General features: G+C 42.6%; 1 protein-coding gene across 1 annotated transcript in view; it reads right to left on the reverse strand.

Annotated features, from left to right (window-relative positions):
* Positions 1-21,387, reverse strand: part of SLC1A3 (solute carrier family 1 member 3) — a 79,759-nt gene that overhangs the window by 17,230 nt on the left and 41,142 nt on the right. The window contains exon 4 of the mRNA XM_026016707.2: positions 890-1,094. Coding sequence (XP_025872492.1) covers positions 890-1,094 — 205 coding nt within the window. The remainder of the gene's footprint in view (positions 1-889; positions 1,095-21,387) is intronic.

Consider the following 21,387-nt stretch of genomic DNA (forward strand, 5'->3'; position numbering starts at 1 on the left):
CTATCCCAAGACCACAGCTCTTCCTGCATTCCTTCCTTTGCCCCTCAGAACTGGGGATGACAACAAAACAGCTTCCTATGCTGGTGGTGCCTCACCATCCCTTGTAGGTTCCCTTAACCCTGCCTGTACCTTTACAAACCCTTTTTACTGATCCTTTGGAATATGCGATACGCTTCCTGCCAGGAACTGATGCAAAGGTAGGTGTGAAGAGAGAGCAAGCAGGAAGGTGCCAGGATCAAACCTTGGTTTACTTCATGGTTCCGTGTGAGATGACTCTACAGTCAAGTCTGTTTCAAGTACTGGAAAAAACTCATTTGCCATTAGTGTATGGTTTATACCCAAAACAATGCTAAAGAAGCCACCCTTTAATCTTTTACTGCTGGTTTGCCAAATCCTTTCTTCATAAAGAATATAAAAGGAAAACCTTAGGACAGGAATGACCAGATGATCTTTAAAGTCCTTTCTGGACAGAAATTGTGTATAACAGATGATGATACAGATGACAGGTTTTAAATTAGAAGAGTCCAATCAACAGGCTATAGTTGAATAAAAACTAGCTTTAAACAGCAAGACTTGAGAACAGTAGGATAAGACTTATTAATATTCCAAGGTAAGCTGCATAGCTGAGAGAACTGAGTGGGTCAGATTCTGAATCCTAAAAGCAAGGCACTCAAAATCTATATCCTCTCTTTGCTCTTCTCACCTCTTTCCCAGTAGATCAGAAAATAAAACCTTTAATTTCTGCTAGAAAAAGTAAAGATGAGACCTTCATTTCAAGCCCAGTGAGGCTGGTTCAGTTAGACACCTGTTCTGCAGTTTAATAAGCTCCCCAAAGAGAGGGGCTGAGTGGTCAACATATACCCAAAGGGATGGGCTTGCAAGGACATACCTGATCAAGTCCAGGAAGGCGTCTGCAGCTGTCACTTGTACAATTTTGCCTTCTCTGTGCATGTTTTCCTTTGTGCCCTTCCCGGGATGGATGATGATGACAATGATTATGCCAATCACCACGGCAATGATGGTCGTAGTCATGTAATAGACTACCGCTCGCATTCCCATCTTCCCTGACGCCTTACTATCTAGGGCCGCCATCCCTGGTGAAGGCAAACAGAAGGAAATTTTCAGGAAGTCAGTCCAAGGAATTCTCCAGAGAAAGGTAAAGGGAAAGTAATTCATTCTACAGCCCCCTACCCTCATTCCACCCAGCAATGGGATTTTACACAAGTTACGAGAACTTGGCATCAGATTTCATCAGGGCATCATAAGAGGTGAAGGGAAAAAGCCAAAGAATGGCTAGTCAACAGCCGTGTCAGCAAACACCTGATCACTTGTTCCCTGCCTCGAGAGTTGAGTTCACGGCTCTCTAATGATTTATTTGAAAGGGCAATCAAATTCTTACTGGTTGGGGAAGCTATGAGTGTAAATAGTGAGTGGTGTGTATGTATTTGTAGATGAAGAGATACTTAAGAAAAATTTCTGGCAAGGTAACCTGAGCATATCTCAAGTCACTGTAGTGATTCACATGGATTAACTGGCATTAAATTGTTAAAAGACCTATTATTTTATATGTGTGCTTGTGAGTCTTTTTTTTTTTTTTATGTTTGTCGGCAAAATTTAAGCCATTATTCGGATCATCTCACAACTTATCTTCAATTTGCATTTAAGTTAGACATTGGTTATAAAGCCAAAGTTCTCAAATAGTTTCTCTGTGGTTTTGTTTCCTCTCAACTAAATAAAAAAAAAATTCTCTTTTTTGGTGGGATTCTTCTTATCTTCCCACCTTCTCCCCTGGGCATGGAGTACCTCATCTCATGTTAAACATCTTCGCCCCCTCGTTTTCAGGACATCTTCAAAGTCTACCTCAGGCGAGGTGTTATCCTAGGTAAAAAAGGAGGTGTGACTTTCAAGATTTCCCTTCCTGCTCTAGCAAATGGAACATATCTTAACGTCTCTTGGGATGGTAAAAAATTGGAAAGGATACAAAACCTTCAAAAGATTAAATTATAATAATATGGGCTCTTCTGCTTCATTAGATATTTCTTCACTTTTCTCCTTTCTCCTCCCTAATCTCATGAAAACACCAAAATCTGATTATAGTATAATCCAGTCATAACAAAGGGGACTATTTTCTTTATTTAAAATTGTGTTTTTACAAATGTATTAAAAGGTTATACTGTATTCCAGTGATCAGTATCAGATTCTAAAAGTGATTTAATCTTTAGATAGTGACTCTGTTCATAACCAACATATTTAGAATAAGGTATAGTATTGAAAAAAGTAGTATCCATGATTGGGCTAGGTTTGCCCAAAAAATGTGATATAATGGTAATTCCCATAATTTCATTTGTATTTGAATATCATTCATAATTTTCATAATAAGCACTTACTTAGTACCTGCCATGTTCTTATTTTAACAACCCATAATGCAGATTAAAAAACACTTAAGTGATTGTCTCAGGTCTTAGTCAATACCAAGTAGAATGGAGTGGGAACTTGAACTTTGCTCTTATGCTACTAATTTTCGAATACTTTCTGCCCCTGAGGGGACCAAATGCAGTTCCCACAAGCAAGGAGGCCAATTTTGGCTTTCATGCATGAACTTAGCTACTTTTACTCTTGAAACCCAGGGCTAAGTATCCATTTATTGGGATGGTGCCACTTCCACACTTCGCCAACCTTAAAAATGTGCTAATCTGTTTGCAGTCAAATGTCCCAACCCCCCATTTTCATCCTCAGGTCTGAATCACATCTCAAATATCTTGGCTTTCTGCACTTGCAATAATTTCTCTCAGAAGGGGCCCACTCTCTTTCCCATTATTGCCTGAGCTTGTCACCACTGAAGCCTGAAATTCTTCGGCGACAAGTGGTGTGGGCACAATAGGCCGGATATCTCTGCTGGGGGGTACCAGGCAGCAGTATTTTCTTCCTCCGAGATGCTTTCTTTCCCTCTTGCCTTCTATTCTGTGGTTCTGTTCCGTTCTCACGTTCTCACGCCAACTCTTCTCTGATGCTCCTGCCCACTACTCCCGACCTATAGCTATTCAGAGAGAGCGCTAAGTGGTCAAGGCAGAGCACTGGAAACCAATGTGGCAAACAAAGGAGGAGGCTTAAATCTCCCTCCCTCCCACCACAGGGGCAGGCAGGGATGAGGGGGGTTATCTCGGTCCACAGCTACAAGACTATCAACTGGAAGAAATGAAGAGTCTTACTTATAGGATTTCTTTTTTAATTTAAAAAATGAAAACCAATGTGAAAGTATTTTCTCTATACTTTTAAATTCTGGAATAGCTGAAGACAACCACCAAGGCATTTTTTATTTATTTATTTTTTTAGCAGTGAGCCCAGAAAGAGAACTGATAGTCAAATAAGAGGCCTCACCAACCTCTACATATTGACCCTTTTTCTTTGGAAAAGAATAAAGCAACAGCTACTATTATTTCACCCAAGGAACGAGGGGTGTGGGGATGTGGGTGGTGGGGGTGGAGTATCATCGTGAGTCAATTCTCCACATAGGTCCTTTCCCAAGAAGGGGTCCTGGTGTGCCACATGAGCTGCCTGCCCACCTCCGCTCCTGGTCCTCCATCCCCTCCTCACCACCGGCCAACTCTGACAACTCCCCTTTTCTCTGAGACAGGCTAGTAAAACCAAAGGGACCCACCAGGAACAAGGTCATAGACTGTCACAGGGTAAGAACAGGATGGCTGTGGATAATCTGCCAGACACAGGACCTGAAAGAGAATGGCCCTGATACTGGTAGAACCAGGAAAATGGAGGATCAGCTCAGAAGACAAAACCTAATAATCCTGTCCCTTTCCCAAACTTGGTAACCATTTCTGTTCCCCAGACTCATAAAATCCAAGACAAAGCTCTACACCACAGAGTACATACAAATGTCGGAGTGTCCGGGGACAAGGGTAAAGTACTAAATCACTGTAGAAAAGGGAATTTCGTCAGGAAGTGCTCTAAATACAGGGAAGGGAAAATTTTAAGTGAGCCTTGTCACTTCAAAATACATGGAAGAAAAGGGCATCAGAGTAAGGGAGACATGAAGTTACTTGGGTATGTAGGTACTGAAGGGAGGGTGTTACCACAACTACACGTTTGTCTAAACATACATTTGAGAAACACATTCCAGAGCAAGCAGTAAAGATAATGATCTCGACTGGTCTCTTTTTCTTCATTTAATCTAGGTTTAGCTAAACCAGATCCATTTAAGACATCTTGACATCTTTATTATGAAAATAAGCTGCCATCAGAATTGAGACCCTCTTGAAACCCAAGAAATACTATATTGTACAATTGCTACAAGTACCACGACTGGTCTTCCAATCATAATGACAAGTTTGTTGTATTTATATGTTTTATATATTTTGAGTTAACTTTTGTGCTAGTTCACTAACTCACAAAATCCTACCCCCAATCAGGGACACATATTCATCTAATTTCATGACAACCGTAGGTTGTAGATGTCATTGATACCATTTTGAAGGTGAATAAACAGAAAGTCAGAGAAGTTAAGTAACTTGTCCAGTGTTGCACAGCTCATAACGGCAGTGGCAGATTTTGAACCCACACTCCAAAGGGATCATCCTTTTCCCTATACCTCTCTTTTAATGGACAAGCTAGGAGTCACCCACATTTCATTTCCTTGTTATTCATGCTAGCTTGCTCTAACTCTCCTCCATTTGGGTTTGATGTTGAGATAAGCCAACTGGCTGGAAGAAAATTCCATGGAGGTAGGTAACTGTGGAAAAACTCTAGCACTTTACTCAGCATTCTCTACCTTAAGAGGAAGTGCACTACACTGGTCAGCGGAAGGATTAGCTAGAGTATTAATCAATTAGTACAAATTTCTCATCATTTCTAGAAAAACAGCCTAGAGCATGTTCTAATGGAACATGGAGGATCATGGACACTTGGTGGCTGTATGTATATGAATCTTATTTTCTTTTCTAAAGACCAACCCATGAAGAACCAGTCAACAAGAAAGCAATCCATCCATCATTTCTGCAAACCTATTACATATTCACCAATGAGTTAAGCATGTAAAAGAGATTAAACAGACATTTTTTAGAATGTAAAAGATGAAGACTTTGCTCAGGAAACCTGGTTATTTTAGGCAGCACTCACTCTGAAGAGAGAGGAAGGAAGAGAGTTTCTTAATGCAAATAGGTAAATATGCATTTACTTCTTTATTTATAAAAACAGTCTTTTGGTAATCAGTGTGGCATTAACAAATATGCACCACATTTGTGGTTTTTTTTGTAGGGATGGAGTGGGGAGGGAGCGTTTCATAAATATGTATGCGGATCTCTGTAAGTCTGTATTGTAAATTAGATTTCTTTTGGTACAATATTTGGTATGACTTCTTGGATAAATGAAATATGTATTCAGCCAAGTATAAAAGGAAACACATAAATAAGATCAGGTTCTCAAGGCTCTATTATTTGCATGGATTTTATTCTCCTGTCTGCTAAAAATCTATGTCTTATCCATTCATGCGTCTGACTATACTCTCCCCCAATAATTCCTGTCTCTGGTTTTGAAAACTGAAATTTAAGGAAGAAGCCTTCTGTGATGAATTGTTTTTCTACTCATTCTCATGGTGTTTCATTGTTCTTCCAGGGCCACTGGACTAGGCCCAGAAAGAATAGAAAAGGGGAGATGGTAACTCTGACTCAAGAATACTGTCTGTTTCAGTTTTTGTTTTATTTTAGAGGCACTCCTTCTCCACAATGGCCTTCTCAAATACTCATGTAATGAAAGCCGCCTGTTCTCCATCCTCCTAGAATTTCAAGATGGGCAAACTTACAACAAGGAAATCAAGGATGGGTTCCAGCATGTACCATATTCATTTGACTATAAGTGCTGATTTTTTTTAAGGGAAGTTGAATTCTAAAAATACAATAATCTTCTTATTTACAGATTGAAAAATGATCTCTCGTATCCTAAAGCTACTGCCACTGCTGGAGCCAGGGCACACTGAAATCCTCAGAAAGGGGAGAGTGAAAGAGGGTCGAAAAGCTCAGAGGAACGGGAGGGAGGTGGGGTGTGTGTGTGAGAGCATAAAATAAATCATTTTAAATCTATCTAAAACTATATTATGTTTTCCTTCACTAAAATGTTTTCTTCCAGCCCCTTTATAGACTAGATTGTAAAAAAAAAAAAGTACAGTTTTATAATTCTAGGGGCTCTGGAACAGAAGAATCTTTAAAAGGTTAGACAGAAACGGTTGCTAATGATTGTGTCACAATTTTGAATCACAATTTTGAAGCAGGAGATGTCTTTTAGCCTCAGAACTTAATCTAAAAGACAACAGTTCAAACTATTTACGGTCTCAGCCATTTTTGGAAGCATATTCCTTTTTTTTTTTTTTTTTTTTAATTACAGCTCAGTGATTGAGAGTTTAGGCTCTGAGCTAAGACTACCTGGATTCCACTTCTCTGTAAGCCTGTTTCCTCATCTGTAGTATGGGAATACTGACAGCTCCCTCACCGGCTTTTCACTGGCATTAAAGGGACTTCCGTACAGCAAGCACTTAGCATAGTGCTTGGCACATGGTAAGGATTCCACAAATGTTAGCTCTCATTATTAATGAAGCAGAAAAGTAATAAACAAGCTATTCACTAAGTACTATTTGCCTTCTGTAAGCCTCCATTTCATCCAGACAAGAAGCTAATAATATTTATACTGCTTAGGGAAAACTTACATAAAGAATCTAGACAAAGCAAATTCTTGATAAATGCTAGTTATGATCATTATATGTCTCCTCCTACTAGAATTTTAAAGCCAAAATTGCAGAACCATGTACTTTATTCACTGATGTAGCCTCAGTGGCTAGACTGGCACCTGTGCAGGAGGGGACCCCATAAATATATGCTGAACAGTCATTCTTATCACTGTTTTTGTTGTTATGCTGGGGAGAGGCCACATTTTTTTTTAAACATTTAGATTAGGCTACTGCGAATTACAAGTAGTAAAGTTGCTTTTGCTTAAAATACTCTGAAATTCTAATTCACCGGTTTTAGTTGCTCTTCCCCCAATTAATCCAAAATTGTGAAGTTCATTCTCTTGAAGATTGAGACAGCTCTAGCGGGAAAGAGTGACTCAGCATCACTTTGAGCTTCATTTCCAGAACTGGTCCCGCCCTCCACCTCACCCATCACTCACAGCAGGGTGTCCCTGGTATGGTCCGGAAGACAGAAGGCTCATACGCCTCTACTATTCACCACCAGGAGCACCTTCCCTCCTTCCCATTCTTCTCTCTCTCCCACTCCTGTATTATCTTCCCTCTTTTACTACCATGATGCACTCTTGTAGATGAGCCTATGTAAGTAACTGCTAAAGTCCTATCTGTCCACCTGTTAACAGAACAATGACTGAATAAGGAGAAAGCTAATATGCAGAAAGGAATGGAAGAGAGGGATGGGGTCTAGCACGTGCTTATGATGCAGGACATGAAATCACTTCAGTGGGTTATGACATATTTTTTCTATTAACGAAAGATAACAAAATAGAAAATATTAAAGGGTATCTGTCACCTGTGGCAAGGCTTAAGTATTATTTCGTGAAACTTTTTTCAGCTGTGTGTATGTATGTGTATGGCTGGGTCACAATGTAAAATACATTTGTATTTTTTCCCCTTTCTTTCTTTTTCCTTTTTTTGGAGGGGGTATCCAGATAGGAATACATTTGTATTTTATTTGTAGGTTCTAGCAAAAAAAAAAAAAAAAAAGAAAAAGAAAAAAAAAAAGTCTGCAAACAGTGGTAGATAGCTGCATTCAGTTAATAGTAGGGGCTTTAAAAAGGAACCCTGAGCTATGGTCTCTCCTTTTCATCCTTGCTTCCTAGGACCTTGAGCTGCTCACAGCACCCAAGAATTTATTTCATTTTGCTAGTGGAAACCAACGAAATGAGGGTGCTGATGTCTAATATCTGGTCAGTTGAGTTGAACAGAAATTCTGCAGACACTGTAACGAGGGAAAAAGTTTGAGAACAGATTCTCTTCATGCGATTTTGAGCAAAGAGGCATTTACTTTAATCAGTGATTCTTAGCGAAGAAGAGTTAAACAATTTCCATAAGCAGCTGAGAACAATTTTGTGGAATTCACAGTCAATTAAATCACAAGTATCTTCACAGGGGTTTTCACCTCAGTGAAAATTTCCTTCCCGTATAGCTATTTATGATGTCACAAAACTTGATATTTCATTCGCCTATAATACCATTTAGTTTTATGAGGTTATATTGCATGAGAATGACAAGGAAACTTCTTTATGAATTTATTGCTTGTGATAGTGTATAATTTGTCAGGCAAATTGATTTTTTAATCTGACCTTAAAACTGTCAACAGAAGTCTTTCTTTGAGTTCTACTGTTCACTAGTAAAATGAAGTGTGGAAAGGCAAAAGGGAAACATTCTATTTTGAAAGACTGTTAAATAGAAACATCCCTGGGGAGCAGGCAATATTATTAGTGGCAGAAAAAGTCACATCCAGTGGCCTCCTTGACCTTTGGGGTAGAGAATGTTTCCCTTGGGTTACCAGCTGGTGAGGTCCTCTGAGTGGTCAAGTTTGCTTTTCTCTACACTGGTCTTAACCATCCAACAGACTCTCATTACAGCCCAGCACAGCCTTGCAACCGTTCCAGTGATGTGATCTGCCAGGGGACCCAGCATGGGGACTTCCTCTCTCTCAGCAAGGTCTCAAGAAGACCTCCAAGGAGCCAGCTCTGAGATTCACTTCTCACAGGCACACAGCTGCCGGCGCAAGACCCACTGAGAGGTGATTTAGATACCCATTTACCCTTCACATTAGCCCATCCTTTGCTCACGGTATTGGAATGTGCTGCACAATATGCTTTTCTGAAGAGGAACCAGGGAGTAATTCATCTTCTTTATGTGTGCTAAGCAGAGCAAGAGGGAGAGGCGAGCGGGACCCATGATGAGCTGGGGAGAGTAGTGATTAGTAACAGCTGACAGCCTCAGACCAAGACCCTTTCTTCGGTTACCTCATTGTAACAGCGGAGCACAAAGGAATGACTGTCCTCTCGCCAAGATTTAGAAACCCAGGACCATAGAAAACAGTGGCTGAAAGAAAAAGCGTGGGCTGGGCCATGGAGATGAGGGGCTGATCAGAGCCACTCTTGGTTATACCTGTGAGGCTTGGCTTTGAGAAGAGAGACCTTTGTCACGTGGAAAGATGTGCCAACACACAGTTGGCCATCAGCCAGCACCCACCAGGACCACCCATGTGACTGGGGAAAGTAGGTGACATCACTCATGGCAGAAAGAGTGTGTGGGGAGCAGCAAAATGCTTCAGTTTAAGGTGAAGAAGTTCTTTGAGGGCCAGAGCTCCAGCTGCCTCTGTCTTTTCCCCCAAAGAATTGTGATTTACAACCAACCACTGGATGAGTAGTTTGCAATTTCTCGAGCAGCCCTCTACTTTGGATTGAGTTACTTGCGGTGGGAAGCATCTCTACTTTCTGGGTCCCACGCGACTTTCTTAGGAAGATGATGGTCGAGACGGCACGTTTCCCAGCTGGCAGAAGGCTGAGCAGGACTGAATTCCACAACTGGGCCAGACTTGTCCAAAGTTAATGAAAAGGCATCTCAAGCTGACTACAGAACATGTCAGACTCAAGGGGTTCCCTTTCTTCCCAAGGAAGGCCTGTCCCTCACAGAAGAAAAGGAATTGAAGCCTCATAGAAATTGAAAGCAACATATGGACATTAAAAACCAATTCGATCTGACCCCAATTCCCAGAAGAACAGCTGAGACAGGAGTCTGTCCTGAAATGAGGCTGAGAAGCAGACCTAGACCAAAGGAGCCATACCCGTGGTTGCGACCCAACGCCCACCCCGATTGCTTGCCATTCAGAGATTCTGGATCCATAAGCCAACCTGAGAACTTGGAAATGGACTGAGGTTAAGTTTGTTGCTTGAAATCGAAATTAACGTATTTTAAAAAGATCTGGGGCACCTGGGGTGGCTCAGTGGATTAAGCGTCTGCTTTTGGCTCAGGCCATGATCCCAGGGTCCTGGGGTGGAGTCTCACGTCAGGGAGCCTGTTTCGCCTTCTCCTTTCCCCTCTTCATACTCTTTCCCTCACTCTGCACTCTCTCTCAAATAAATAAACTCTTTCAAAAAAATGGAATTACTGAATATGTATCTTCTTCAAATAAATAAAAAGATATACTTCTTACTAAAAAAAGAAATAACTGAGAATAAAATGTGTTCACTTTGGCTATGCCTTAAATTAAATACAGGATATAGGATCTTATATACAATATATGAGAACAAATTTTAAAAAATTTCAGTCCACGGTTCTAGCCAGTTAGGAGAGCATGCCAATGAAGTCTTTGGGGGTCAAAGCTGGGGTTGAAAGAATGACAGGAGGAGAGGGAAGAGGGAAAGACAAGGAAGGGAGACCACCAAGCAGAGAAGCGTGGAACAGAGAAAAGTTCAGTGGGTGCTTTTATCTCAGTCAGCATATTTCTTGGGCTGTGGCCAACACACCCCTTTTCAGTTCTGATTAATTTTCTCAGCATTTAAAACTTCATCAGTTGTTCTTATCTAATCTATAAAGGAATAGTCGCACCCAGGGAGTGGGAGATTATGCTCCCAGCTACCTGGCCCGAACAATAAAGCTGTATCACTTCACTGAGTGAAAGAGACTGTCGCAAACTCTAGACTTGGTTGGCTTCCTTTACCTCTGCCTGAAGTGTAGTAAGAGAACATTCTCTCCCTGAAACAGGAAAAGCTGCATTTTTGCCCCCTGGGGCCAAGGGTGACAATGGAACTGGGTTATGCCTGATATATTCCACCAGTAGTGGTGCAAGACTTTTGCTGCTTTTCCCTTCTCCAGAAGGGAGCTGTTTCTGCCTATCCGACCTTAGTTTTGTAATACCTACGTACATAGGTTCTATGTGCTTCCCAGTCTCATATTTTGATGCTTTATTTCAAGGGGTATTTAGAAATTCCCATAAGTTCTCCAAAGAAAATTATGGGCAGTCCCTTCCATCTAACTCTACTTATCCTGAATAGACTTCAGAGATCCAGGAAAGTGGCAGAGATAGGAAGTGCAAATGGTGTTTGGTTGAATCGAGACTGATGTTGCATGGACTGGATTGCAAAAATTATTCTTTACTTTGGAAAATGGGGATAGGGTGGATAACAATGTAGTCACCAGCGTTCAGAAAAAACACAACTACTGGATGGGTCTTGAGTAAAATCTATTAACATCAGATGGCAAAAAAGAAAAGAAAAGAGAGAGAGAAAGAGAGAGGGGGGATGATCTAGGGACATTGTTGTCAAAAAGGGATATGAGATAAAAGATTTATAAATAGGGACACCTGGATGGCTCAGCAGTTGAGTGTCTGCCTTTGGCTCAGGGCGTGATCCTGGAGTCCCAGGATCGAGTCCCGCATCGGGCTTCCTGCGTGGAGCCTGTTTCTCCTTCTATGTCTCTGCCTCCCTCTCTCTGTGTCTCTTGTGAATAAATAAATAAAATCTTAAAAAAAATTTATAAATAAAGTAAATGAAAACAGAGTGTAAAACTGAATTCAAATGGATGATTTCAAGTGAATGATTCAAACGGCCACCACAGCCCCATCACAAATCATGGAAAGAGGCAGTGAGGTAGTGAAGTTGTATTACGGGTAACTTGCTTCTTTTAAAAGTGGCTATAGTCACGGCTTCCATAATTACAATCGTTTCACTTATTCACACATTCATTCAACTTCTTTGAAGGAATTTCTCAACTCTCTGGCCAAAGACATGATTGATAGGGCCCTCATGTATTCAGTAGAATATGTAAGATTTTAACGTATATTTTTGTGTAATACTTCTGAACAAATAAAATGCCTAAGATCATCCAGCAGAGTGATTTGGAATGGAATTGGGAGGAAAACAAGGACATTTGGTGGTACGACATATTGGAAAGAAATAGTTGTAATAAACTCTAGAGTTTGCTGAGTTTGAATCCTGGCTTCCTCACTTATTAGCTTGTGACTGGTCAAGATATGTAACCTCTCAATGTCTCAGGAAATGAGGGATAATAATAATAACCCTTCAAAGGGTCGTTCTGAGGATTAAATGAGTTTAACATGTGATGCCTGAGTATAATATCTGGCACTTGTAAGTTAGCCACGAGGATGACGGTGTTTTTTTTTTTTTTTTTAATAAATATATTTTTAGCTCTGAAGGGGTCCTAGGAACACGACTGTAAAATATGAGGACTCAATCAGTAAAATCAGACTCCACCCAGCTAGGCACCCTGCTGGGCACACTATCTCATTAAATCTTCCCAGATAACCTGTAAGGTTGGGTAACAATGTTCAACCTCCATTTACAGATTAGGAAACAGGTAGATTAAATCACTTGCTCAGGATCACACAGCTCATAAGTGGCATTGCTGGTATGTGAACTCAAGTCTTTCTGCCCCCAGAACTCCTGCTTAATCCCTACATTGACAGCATTGGAGATTCCCTGTAAAATAAAGTCTTTGCCTGGACTTATATCAATTGTTCACTTGCATTTGATTCACCTAATGGGGAATTCTGACCAAAATCTGTCAAATTCATTATTTGAAAGGATGCTATCCATCCCAGCCAAAAAGAATCACGCATGTGTTGAAAAGCAAAGCACTGATGATGAGTGGCTACTGTCAAAGCACTGAGCAGTCTGTGCTAGAATTAGTCTGACATCTCAATGACCTGGTGAGTTTTAACATGTGGGCTTTATTCAGAAGTTGATATACTATTGGATATCTTAAATCAAAGAAGAAAGAAAGAACACTCAGCCATGGATAGTTTCACATTGCAAAGGCCTTGGCTAATTCCTAGAACTCACATGTCTCTCGGTGACGTTGCAAGCATTTCCTTGCCCCATGCCCATTCCCTTTAGAGTATCTGTTATCAAACTTTCTCTGAGCCCAACCAAGATGGCACTCACTGCCTGCTCGGCCAGCTCGGCACTGTTGGGGTGCTTTGAATTTTAAAACATGGTGCTGGGCAGCCCTGGTGGCTTAGCCGTTTAGCGCCACCTTCAGCCCAGGGTGTGATCCTGGAGACCCAGGATTGAGTCCCACGTCAGGCTCTCTGCATGGAGCCTGCTTCTCCCCCGGCCTGTGTCTCTGCCTCTCCCCACCCCGCCCCCCCGTCTCTAATAATTAAATAAAATCTTTAAAAAAATAAAATAAAATATGGTGCTCAGAAAGAAGGAAAATCTGGTTCCTTATAACCCTTTTCTCCTGAGATAAAATTTTCCTTCTGGAAGAACACAAAGTGAGTCTGGTTCACATTTACCAGAGGCATTGGTCTTCTTTTCTCCAAACTAAAGACTCAACATTTCTTCAACTGATCCTCATGCATTGTTATTTCCAGATGTTGGCCAAGCTGTAATCCCTCCCACTGCCTACCAGCCAGTACCCTCTTGCTCTGGTCCAAACCTTCTTTGTCCAGCTTTATTGCCTGCTAAGGCCTACCCCATTCTTCTAGGTGACTTGGTATACTCAGTATTCCCTAGCTGAGCGTTGAGTTTTCCTGTCTTTACATCCTTGTTTTTAAGGTTTCCTCTGCCCTCATTCTCATTTCCTGTGGAAATCTTACCCTTGGTCCAGCCCTTGCATTTCCATAGCCCTTTCTTTGTGCTTCTTGGCTTCATAGTCTGCTTTGTTTTATAGTCATGTACGTACCTGTCTGGCTCTCCGTCTACATGTTCAACCCCCTGAGGTGATAGACTGGCAATGTCTCTTCATATCTTTATTCCCCACATCAGTTAGCATGTTGTATGCCCCAAACAGGAGCCCAGGAAATGTGTCTTGGATTGGATTCAACACTCTCTTAGTAGCTACTTAGCTTTGTCAAAGTCACTCCTGAATGTGCTTGGAATTAACAAACTACTCCCGATGCTGTGTGACCAGTGCAGAGTACAGTGAACTATTAATAATTATAACTGACTATATTCATCCTTTTTTTTTTAGCCACCACATCCTTCTGTTGGTTCATATTAAGCTTTTAGTCACATGAACTTGTGCCAAGCTCAGTCTCTCCCCATCCTGTAATTGCACAATTGCCTTTTGAGTCTAAAAGCAGAAATATACATTTATCCCCACTCATCTTCATTTTGTTGGTTTCCATCCAGCACTGCAGCCAATTGAAGTCATTTTGAATCATGATCTTAGGCATATGTGGTAGAAGCCATTCTTTTGGGGCTTATGTCATCTGAAAATCTGATGTAGGTGCCTTCTAGGTCTGTAAGTTTTTTGATAAAAATATGAACAGGACAGGGCTTTTAAAAAGCACAACAGTGTATGTCACGTGGTGCCTTAAACACTCTTTAGACGTAAATGTTCAGTCAGTTTCAAATTGACTTTGCTGTTTTATTAGGTCCTATTTTATTGTCAAAAGTATCACGAAGACTCAAAACTTTTGAGAATAACCCAAACAAATAGTAACAGGAATTCCACAGCTAAATGTTATAACAGGAAGGGAGTATTTTCACAATATAAAGATTCCTTGTAGTACACAGAACAAGCTGTTTTGTGGGACTACAGTAAGCCCGACTTCATAACTTTTGGAAATAACTCTCTTTTCCTAAAAGAATCAGTGTTTATCAGTCCAGAAAGGTATACACTGATAAACATCTTTTTCTACTAAACGGGAATGTAGTGTCATTTGAGTAAAGACATAAACGCATCAAGAATTAATACAAACGTAAGTTATTCATATGAGAAGGAAATAACATAATAAATATTTTAAGCTTCAGAGAAGATTATGGGAGAGTTCACTGGAAAAAATTCTGGTTGTGCTCTACTGATCACTGAAAAGTTCCTTATTTCAGGATATGCCTTTAATTCACATCTTTGCTTTTACTACTTCCACGATAACACATCAGCTTGTGATTTTGCAGGTTATAGTCCTTCAATTATAAATATACATGATGGCCCATATTGATTGCTATATGCCCAGTGGCTATCGCAGTAGGGACTCAATAGATACTTGTTGAATGATGACTGACATAGTCTGCAAATTCAGCAGGTGAGACTAAGCACGTGTAGTGAACCCGCAAATCAATGAGTTATTTATGTAACATCTACTACAACACAAACTCATTGCTGCAGGCAGTGCTGGGATGCAGACACGTGAACAGTAGTTCCTAATCCCAAGGAGCTCTCTTGTGGAGGAGACAAGTCATATTCTCACCAAATAATCAAATGTTCAACCACACACGACATAAAAAGTTAAGTGCACAAGAATGGGAAAATTGTGGAAAATATTTAGTTCTTGTGGAGAGAAGACTTTACCCTAGGCAATAAAATTAAGGCAATAGGTGCACTTTAGCATTATAAGCCGATCCAGGGCAAACCTAGAGTCTGCGCTACTACATTAGGGGCTGCATGGCACTGCAGAGAGCTTTAGTGACAAACAGATCTGGATTTGAACACAGTGTCAGGTCCTTGCTAGCAAGGAAACCTTGAGGAAGTTCCTTGTCTATGAAATGGAGACATTAAGAACGATTCTGTAGGAAGGGATAACAAGCATGTGTCTTCAATGCTTAACATGGCTTTTATACTCACTAACTGCCAGCCATTATTATGGCAGGTAAAATAAAAAAAGTCACTGACCAATCAAAGAATAAATAAATCTGCAATCCAGATGATCATTTTATCACTTCATGGTGAGAGTAAACATGATTTGAAAGATGATGCCAATGATCTCATACATTTTCAGCTTTCAGATGTAAGCCACACATTATTTAGCTAATTATTGAGGAGTTACCATGTGCCAGGCTCTGTCCCAGGCTGAGTAAGTAAGCCATGTAGCAATGCCTGTAATTTGCACACATCTTAATGTTATGGAAACTTGATTGTAGAGAACATAATCCCACAGGGAATCTGCAAACAACCTTGGAAACCAAGTCTATTATCAAAAGAGCCAAAATTAAATGTCTAAAACTGAGGCTAAGTCATGGCTTAAGGACCTCCAGGTTTGGAGAGTGAGGCCAAGAAACCAAGATTTGTACATGTGAGGTACAAAATGACACCACTGGTTAGTGGTGAGGCTAAAGCAGAATGAGAGCTTCACCAGGCCTTCTGCTAATGCAACACAGTCCAAAGCTTTGCTATAGCACACCAATGTGAAACTAAGTTTATAACAAGTCACGTTTTCCCAATCTTGGAAGGTCGGGAACTTCTCGACAAGCAGGTTTTTTATTCTAACATAGAAAATATAGTGACTTCAGTTGCTTACTCAGGCTCACTCACAAGCAGTTTTTCTTATTCAGGAACATGGATAAGCTGCAGTGGGCGGGATGTAGGAAGCAGCAAGTCAGTTGAAAGGAGGTGAGGTTACATGCCACGGGACTCTGAAACTGGCTATACCAGTGACAAAGGAGAGGCGCAGTTTGGGCCAACACTGAGGAAATGATCCTCTCTGGGCAGGCCCTACATGCACAAGCAAGGAATGGCCTTGAACCTGGCACTCCCCAGCAAGGAAGCCAGAAAGGCTTCGAAGTTGATGGTCGTAGTATTGCAGCAGAATCGGTGTGGCCGCAGTCACTAACATTAGCCGAGGGTCTACAATTCCCATGAGGCATGCCCACAACCACCTCTCCACCACCTTTGGGGCCCCCCGTGTGGCACAGGCAGCAAATACTTCTATTACAATCACTGCCACTGTTTCCACTCCATGAATAAGCAGTTAAGGCCAAAGCAGTTCCCCATCGCCGCCCCCCCCCCCCCTGCTGTCGGTACCACCACCGGTACAGAAACGAGTCGGGTAGCTCCAGAGTGTGTGTTCGAACCAAACAGCGATCAGCACTCGAATCGGGAGCCAGAGGGCGCCCCCTCTTCTTGGATCAGAGGCCCTGCCCTACTCAGCTGGTTCCTCTTCAAGTCTTGAGTGTAAACACTGCGTCTTTGCAGAGGAGAGCCAGAGTCTGGAATCTGGGCACGACTGGCCCGGGACTAGGGGACACGGGGCAGTGAGCGCCCCCCTGGGGGAGCGTCCCGATGACCCCACCGAACCCGCAGCAGGTGCAGATGCCTCCAGAACACCTGAGGAGTGACTCTCAAATGAGTAGAAATGTAACACAGTTCAAGTAGGTAGATACCCTATGCAAAGATGAGGGGCACGTGGCATAAACCGCCCCCCTGGGAATCTGTGCCCAGGAGACACACACACGCCCCTTCCTCCACCGCCCGGTGTTCAGAAGCCCGAGACCATCTCCACCGGCCTGCCCCACTCACTGTGGACTTTCCCTATGCACGATTTTCCGTGTGCCCCTAGTGGCCCCTGCAGGCGCACACGAGCCCCCCACCCGCACCTCCCTGCAGGGGCAGAGGCTACCCTGAACGCAGATTGATAAGAAAACCGCAACATTTTCCCTCGTCTGAGCTGACCATCCTTGACTCTCTTGAGGTAAAGTCACTGAACACTGGGACGCCTGGGTGGCTCGGTGCTTGAACGTCTGCCTGCGGCTCAGGTCACGATCCTGGGGCGCCAGGATCGAGTCCCGCATGGGGCCTGCTTCTCCCTCTGTCTGTGTCTCTGCCTCTGTGTGTCTCTTGTGAATAAATAAAATCTTTAAAAAAAATTGATTGAACACTTACTGTATGCCAGGCCCAGGACGACAGATGGGAATACAACCTCGTGCTTGCGCTCCGTGCTCCCAGGGCAGGCAGGGCAGTGCTGGGGGGCCTCAGACAGGGGCTGAAAGAAGGGATGGGTGGGCGGCAGAAGAAGAGAGGAGCCCCGGGGAAGGGGACTCGGGGAGTCCTGGCAACACTTAACTTTGCTGTCAGGGACAACCTGAAAAGCACATTTTGAGAAAAGGAGCAATTTCAGCGCCCGATCGGAGCTGCCTGTACACGCTGAGCAGATGGGCCTTTGGGAGCCAAGGCTTTAGCGGTTACGTTGTCAGAACCAATAAACGGGTTAGGAGAACTCGTGAGGGGTAAACGTGGAGTCAGGGGTTAGGTATTTATGTGAACGCTGGAACACATCGAAGGCGTACGGGCTGTTGAAATTCTAATTAGGAGACATGAAATAACCCGAATTTTGAAAACCAGTACCCCTCACCACGCTGCCAAACACCTAGCATCTGTTCAAATCTATTATGAACCATTCGCTCAGGGAGAGAGACCGTGAAAGAACTGCAAGCAGCTGCCAAGAAGTGGGCTTGCAGGGGATGCCACGCTCAGGCCGTGAGTCTGGGTGTGACCTGGGCACACGGTTCCCGACCACGGACTCGCCGCGACCCCCAGCACGCAGCCAGTCGACAGCGCCCCTGAGGTCAGCGCTTCCGAGGCCTCATAGAAGAGTTTAGGCAGTCCGTCTCAGAAAGGGCCCGAAACCTAGGCTAGCACACCAGAATGGCTTGTCACATTCGGTTTATGAGGCTGAGCCTATGCTCTGCGGTGGAAGCACCGCAATTTTCAGGATCCTGTCCATTTCCAAGGCCGCAACTCGCAGTAGCGGTGTCAGTTTCTCTGATTCAGCTTGCAGAGGTTTTTCAACTTTATTTCGTTTGCCAGGTCCCGAGAACAGTTTTTGGTGACAGTTTTTCCCACTGTGCGTTTACTCACAGAGTCACTCTGGGAGGAGGATAATGAAGCCATGTGACCCAGCAGTGTTGGTAACACGTAGCTATATTGAGTTACTTTCTTTTCAGTGAATATTTCAGGCCCCGTTTTGCACCCTGGGTAACTCTGGGAACTCTCCAGAGGCGTGCAGAAGACGTGAATCTAGCTCTTTGTGTCTGCAACTGGACACCTGTTATTGATGCAGAGGATGAAAAGAAAACACCAAACACACATTGTTCTATTTTTAAGCCGTTGTACTCAGTTCCAGGGGAGGGAAAGAAGCCCTTTCTCCCCTTGGAAGTTGCCAGAGCCAGCTATTCTGCTGTAGCGTAAACTTAATTTCCCAGCTTTCAAAATAGATGATCTTAAGTACTGAGGGAGAGAATATGCAGTGTGTGTGTGCGCGCGCGTGTGTGCATACCAGTTGGAGCTGGGGGTGCCAAAATAAATCTTTTCCTCACAGCCGGAAATGCCTGTCAGGGAAGCAAACTAGCTGGCAACCAGAAAACTCTCACGTAATGCTCACTGTTTTAACGACACACACTCTCATGTCCTAGGGCAGAATGTGGCATGTCATGACTTTAGCAGGCACTCCACTAAACGTTCACTGAAAGATTGAATCAGTGAATCTTTCCAGGAATAGCATGGCAAAACACTCTGCCTGTTTAAAAGAAAAGAACGAAAAAAGCCAACTGGAAAAGTTGGCAGTAGGGTACAATATTTCTCTGTCAAGAGTCCAAATGTTGGCTTTTCTGTTCTGACACTGCTTCCTTGAGTGTCTATAAGTTTCAGGAACAGCTCGGTCACCTTGGAATTTTGACCCTTCTTCCCTCCTATGTCAACATCTCCAAAAAATGTTATGCAGTGCATAATCCTGTTTTACATGAAAGTAGAGGCTTCCATGAGACTTTCCAAAATAACAGAAAACACTCTGGGATCTCAGAAAATGATTGTTGCCAGCCTCTGGGGTTGGAGTACCAAACTAAACGGTTCCTTGCTCGCACCAAACTTACAGTGGGCGATGGCAGTGGGGCCACCTGGTTACACTGCCAGGGCACGAGAGGTTTCCTGGAGGAAGTGACATCCCAGGTAAGGCCTGAAGGTGAGGGAGAGTCTCAGGTGAAGAGGCCACTGAGGAGTCAATCAGGCGTGAGAATGAGACGGCACAGATAAGCAGGAGCCACAAAAGACACTCACAAGTTTGATCTTTATCCCAAAAGCAATGTGAGGGGTAAGCTCAGAGTTGAGTTCTAGTTACACTGTAGAGTCTTCATGTAAAAAAGTAGGTACGGGATTAAGCAGGAGGATTGTTCCTGTAGATTAGATGAAGACTGTTGGACTAGGGTGGGGACAGAGGTCTTGGTCAAAAGTCAGAGTTAAGGAAGTAGAATCAACAGGCCTGGGGCTGGGAGGAGGAGCCGAAGAAGACTTAGTTTCTGGCTTAGCTTCTGGTTTCTACATTTCATTTTGATAAAACAATAAGAACAAGAGCCCTTTAAAATAGTTTTTCTGCTCTTTCCAAATTAAAATCGCTCCGTTCCCCTTCTGTATTTATATTCTTTCACCAGGAGTAAATTTATTCTATATGAACTCACTATCTTCCTAATAATGAACCAGCTCTTTTAAATCATAATAACTTGGGATGCCCAAGTGGCTCAGTTGGCTAAGTGTCCACTCTTGATTTCAGCTCAGGTCATAATCTCAGGGTTGCGGGATCAAGACCTTTGTTGGGCTCCCTGATGGGGGTGGAACCTGCTTGGGATTCTCTCTCTCCCTCTCTCTTTGAACCTCTCCCCACTCTCTCTCTATATTAGTAACTTGGAAGGTACCCGTGGGCCTTTTTAAGGCTAGGAGGAGAACTTAGAATTATGAAGTCTTAACTTGGGCCTTTAAGCTTATTTTTGCATATAGTTGTAGTTATGTAGTTGTGACTCATTCTATAGCTCATGTCCATTTTGAAAGGAATGAAAGAATTGCATCCTCAAAGGGTAGCCCTGCCTAACTCAATGTTCTCTGGCCAACTGAGTTTTACCAGCTCCTAAAAGTTGTGGTCACTAATTCCCTTCAACCCCTCTTTCTGCTACAGACTTCTAGTGCTTTTATCTGTTTGTGAATCTCTTGACCTGAAACCAGGGTTTGAGGGACACAGAAAGATGTCAAACAACACCAGCGAGATATTATCAGCAAAATTCAGATCATGGAAAGCTAATTTTACATGACAAACAATCTGGTCTCTTCAACAAATTGTAAAAGAAAAGTGTGAGACAGAGAGAGAGAGTGAGAGAGAGAGAACCGGTTAAGAGATTTAAAAACACAAAGCAAATCCAATGTATGATGTGGCTTGGTTCAAATCAACAAACTAAAAAAGGAGAAAAGAAATGGGGATATTTGAAAACCGATCAGATGATTATTGTTAATTTTTAAACAAATGATAATGAGCATTATGACTATGTTTAGGGAAAAGAATTCTCTTTTTAGAGATAAATGACTCCAATAGAAACCAGACTTTAGGGATCCCTGGGTGGCTCAGCGGTTTGGCGCCTGCCTTTGGCCCAGGGCGCGATCTTGGAGACCTGGGATCGAATCCCACGTCGGGCTCCCGGTGCATGGAGCCTGCTTCTCCCTCTGCCTGTGTCTCTGCCTCTCTCTCTCTCTCTCTGTGTGACTATCATAAATAAATAAATAAAAAAAAAAAAAAAAAAAAAAGAAACCAGACTTTACCTTACACTATGGACAGTCCTGATGCTGTATCAAGGAGAGAAGGCTTTCCTACTCTCATCCCAGAGCTAGAGGTCAAGGTAGAAAGA

This window comes from Vulpes vulpes, chromosome 4, assembly GCF_048418805.1.
Source record: "Vulpes vulpes isolate BD-2025 chromosome 4, VulVul3, whole genome shotgun sequence".
In the NCBI taxonomy this organism is placed as follows: Eukaryota; Metazoa; Chordata; class Mammalia; order Carnivora; family Canidae; genus Vulpes; species Vulpes vulpes.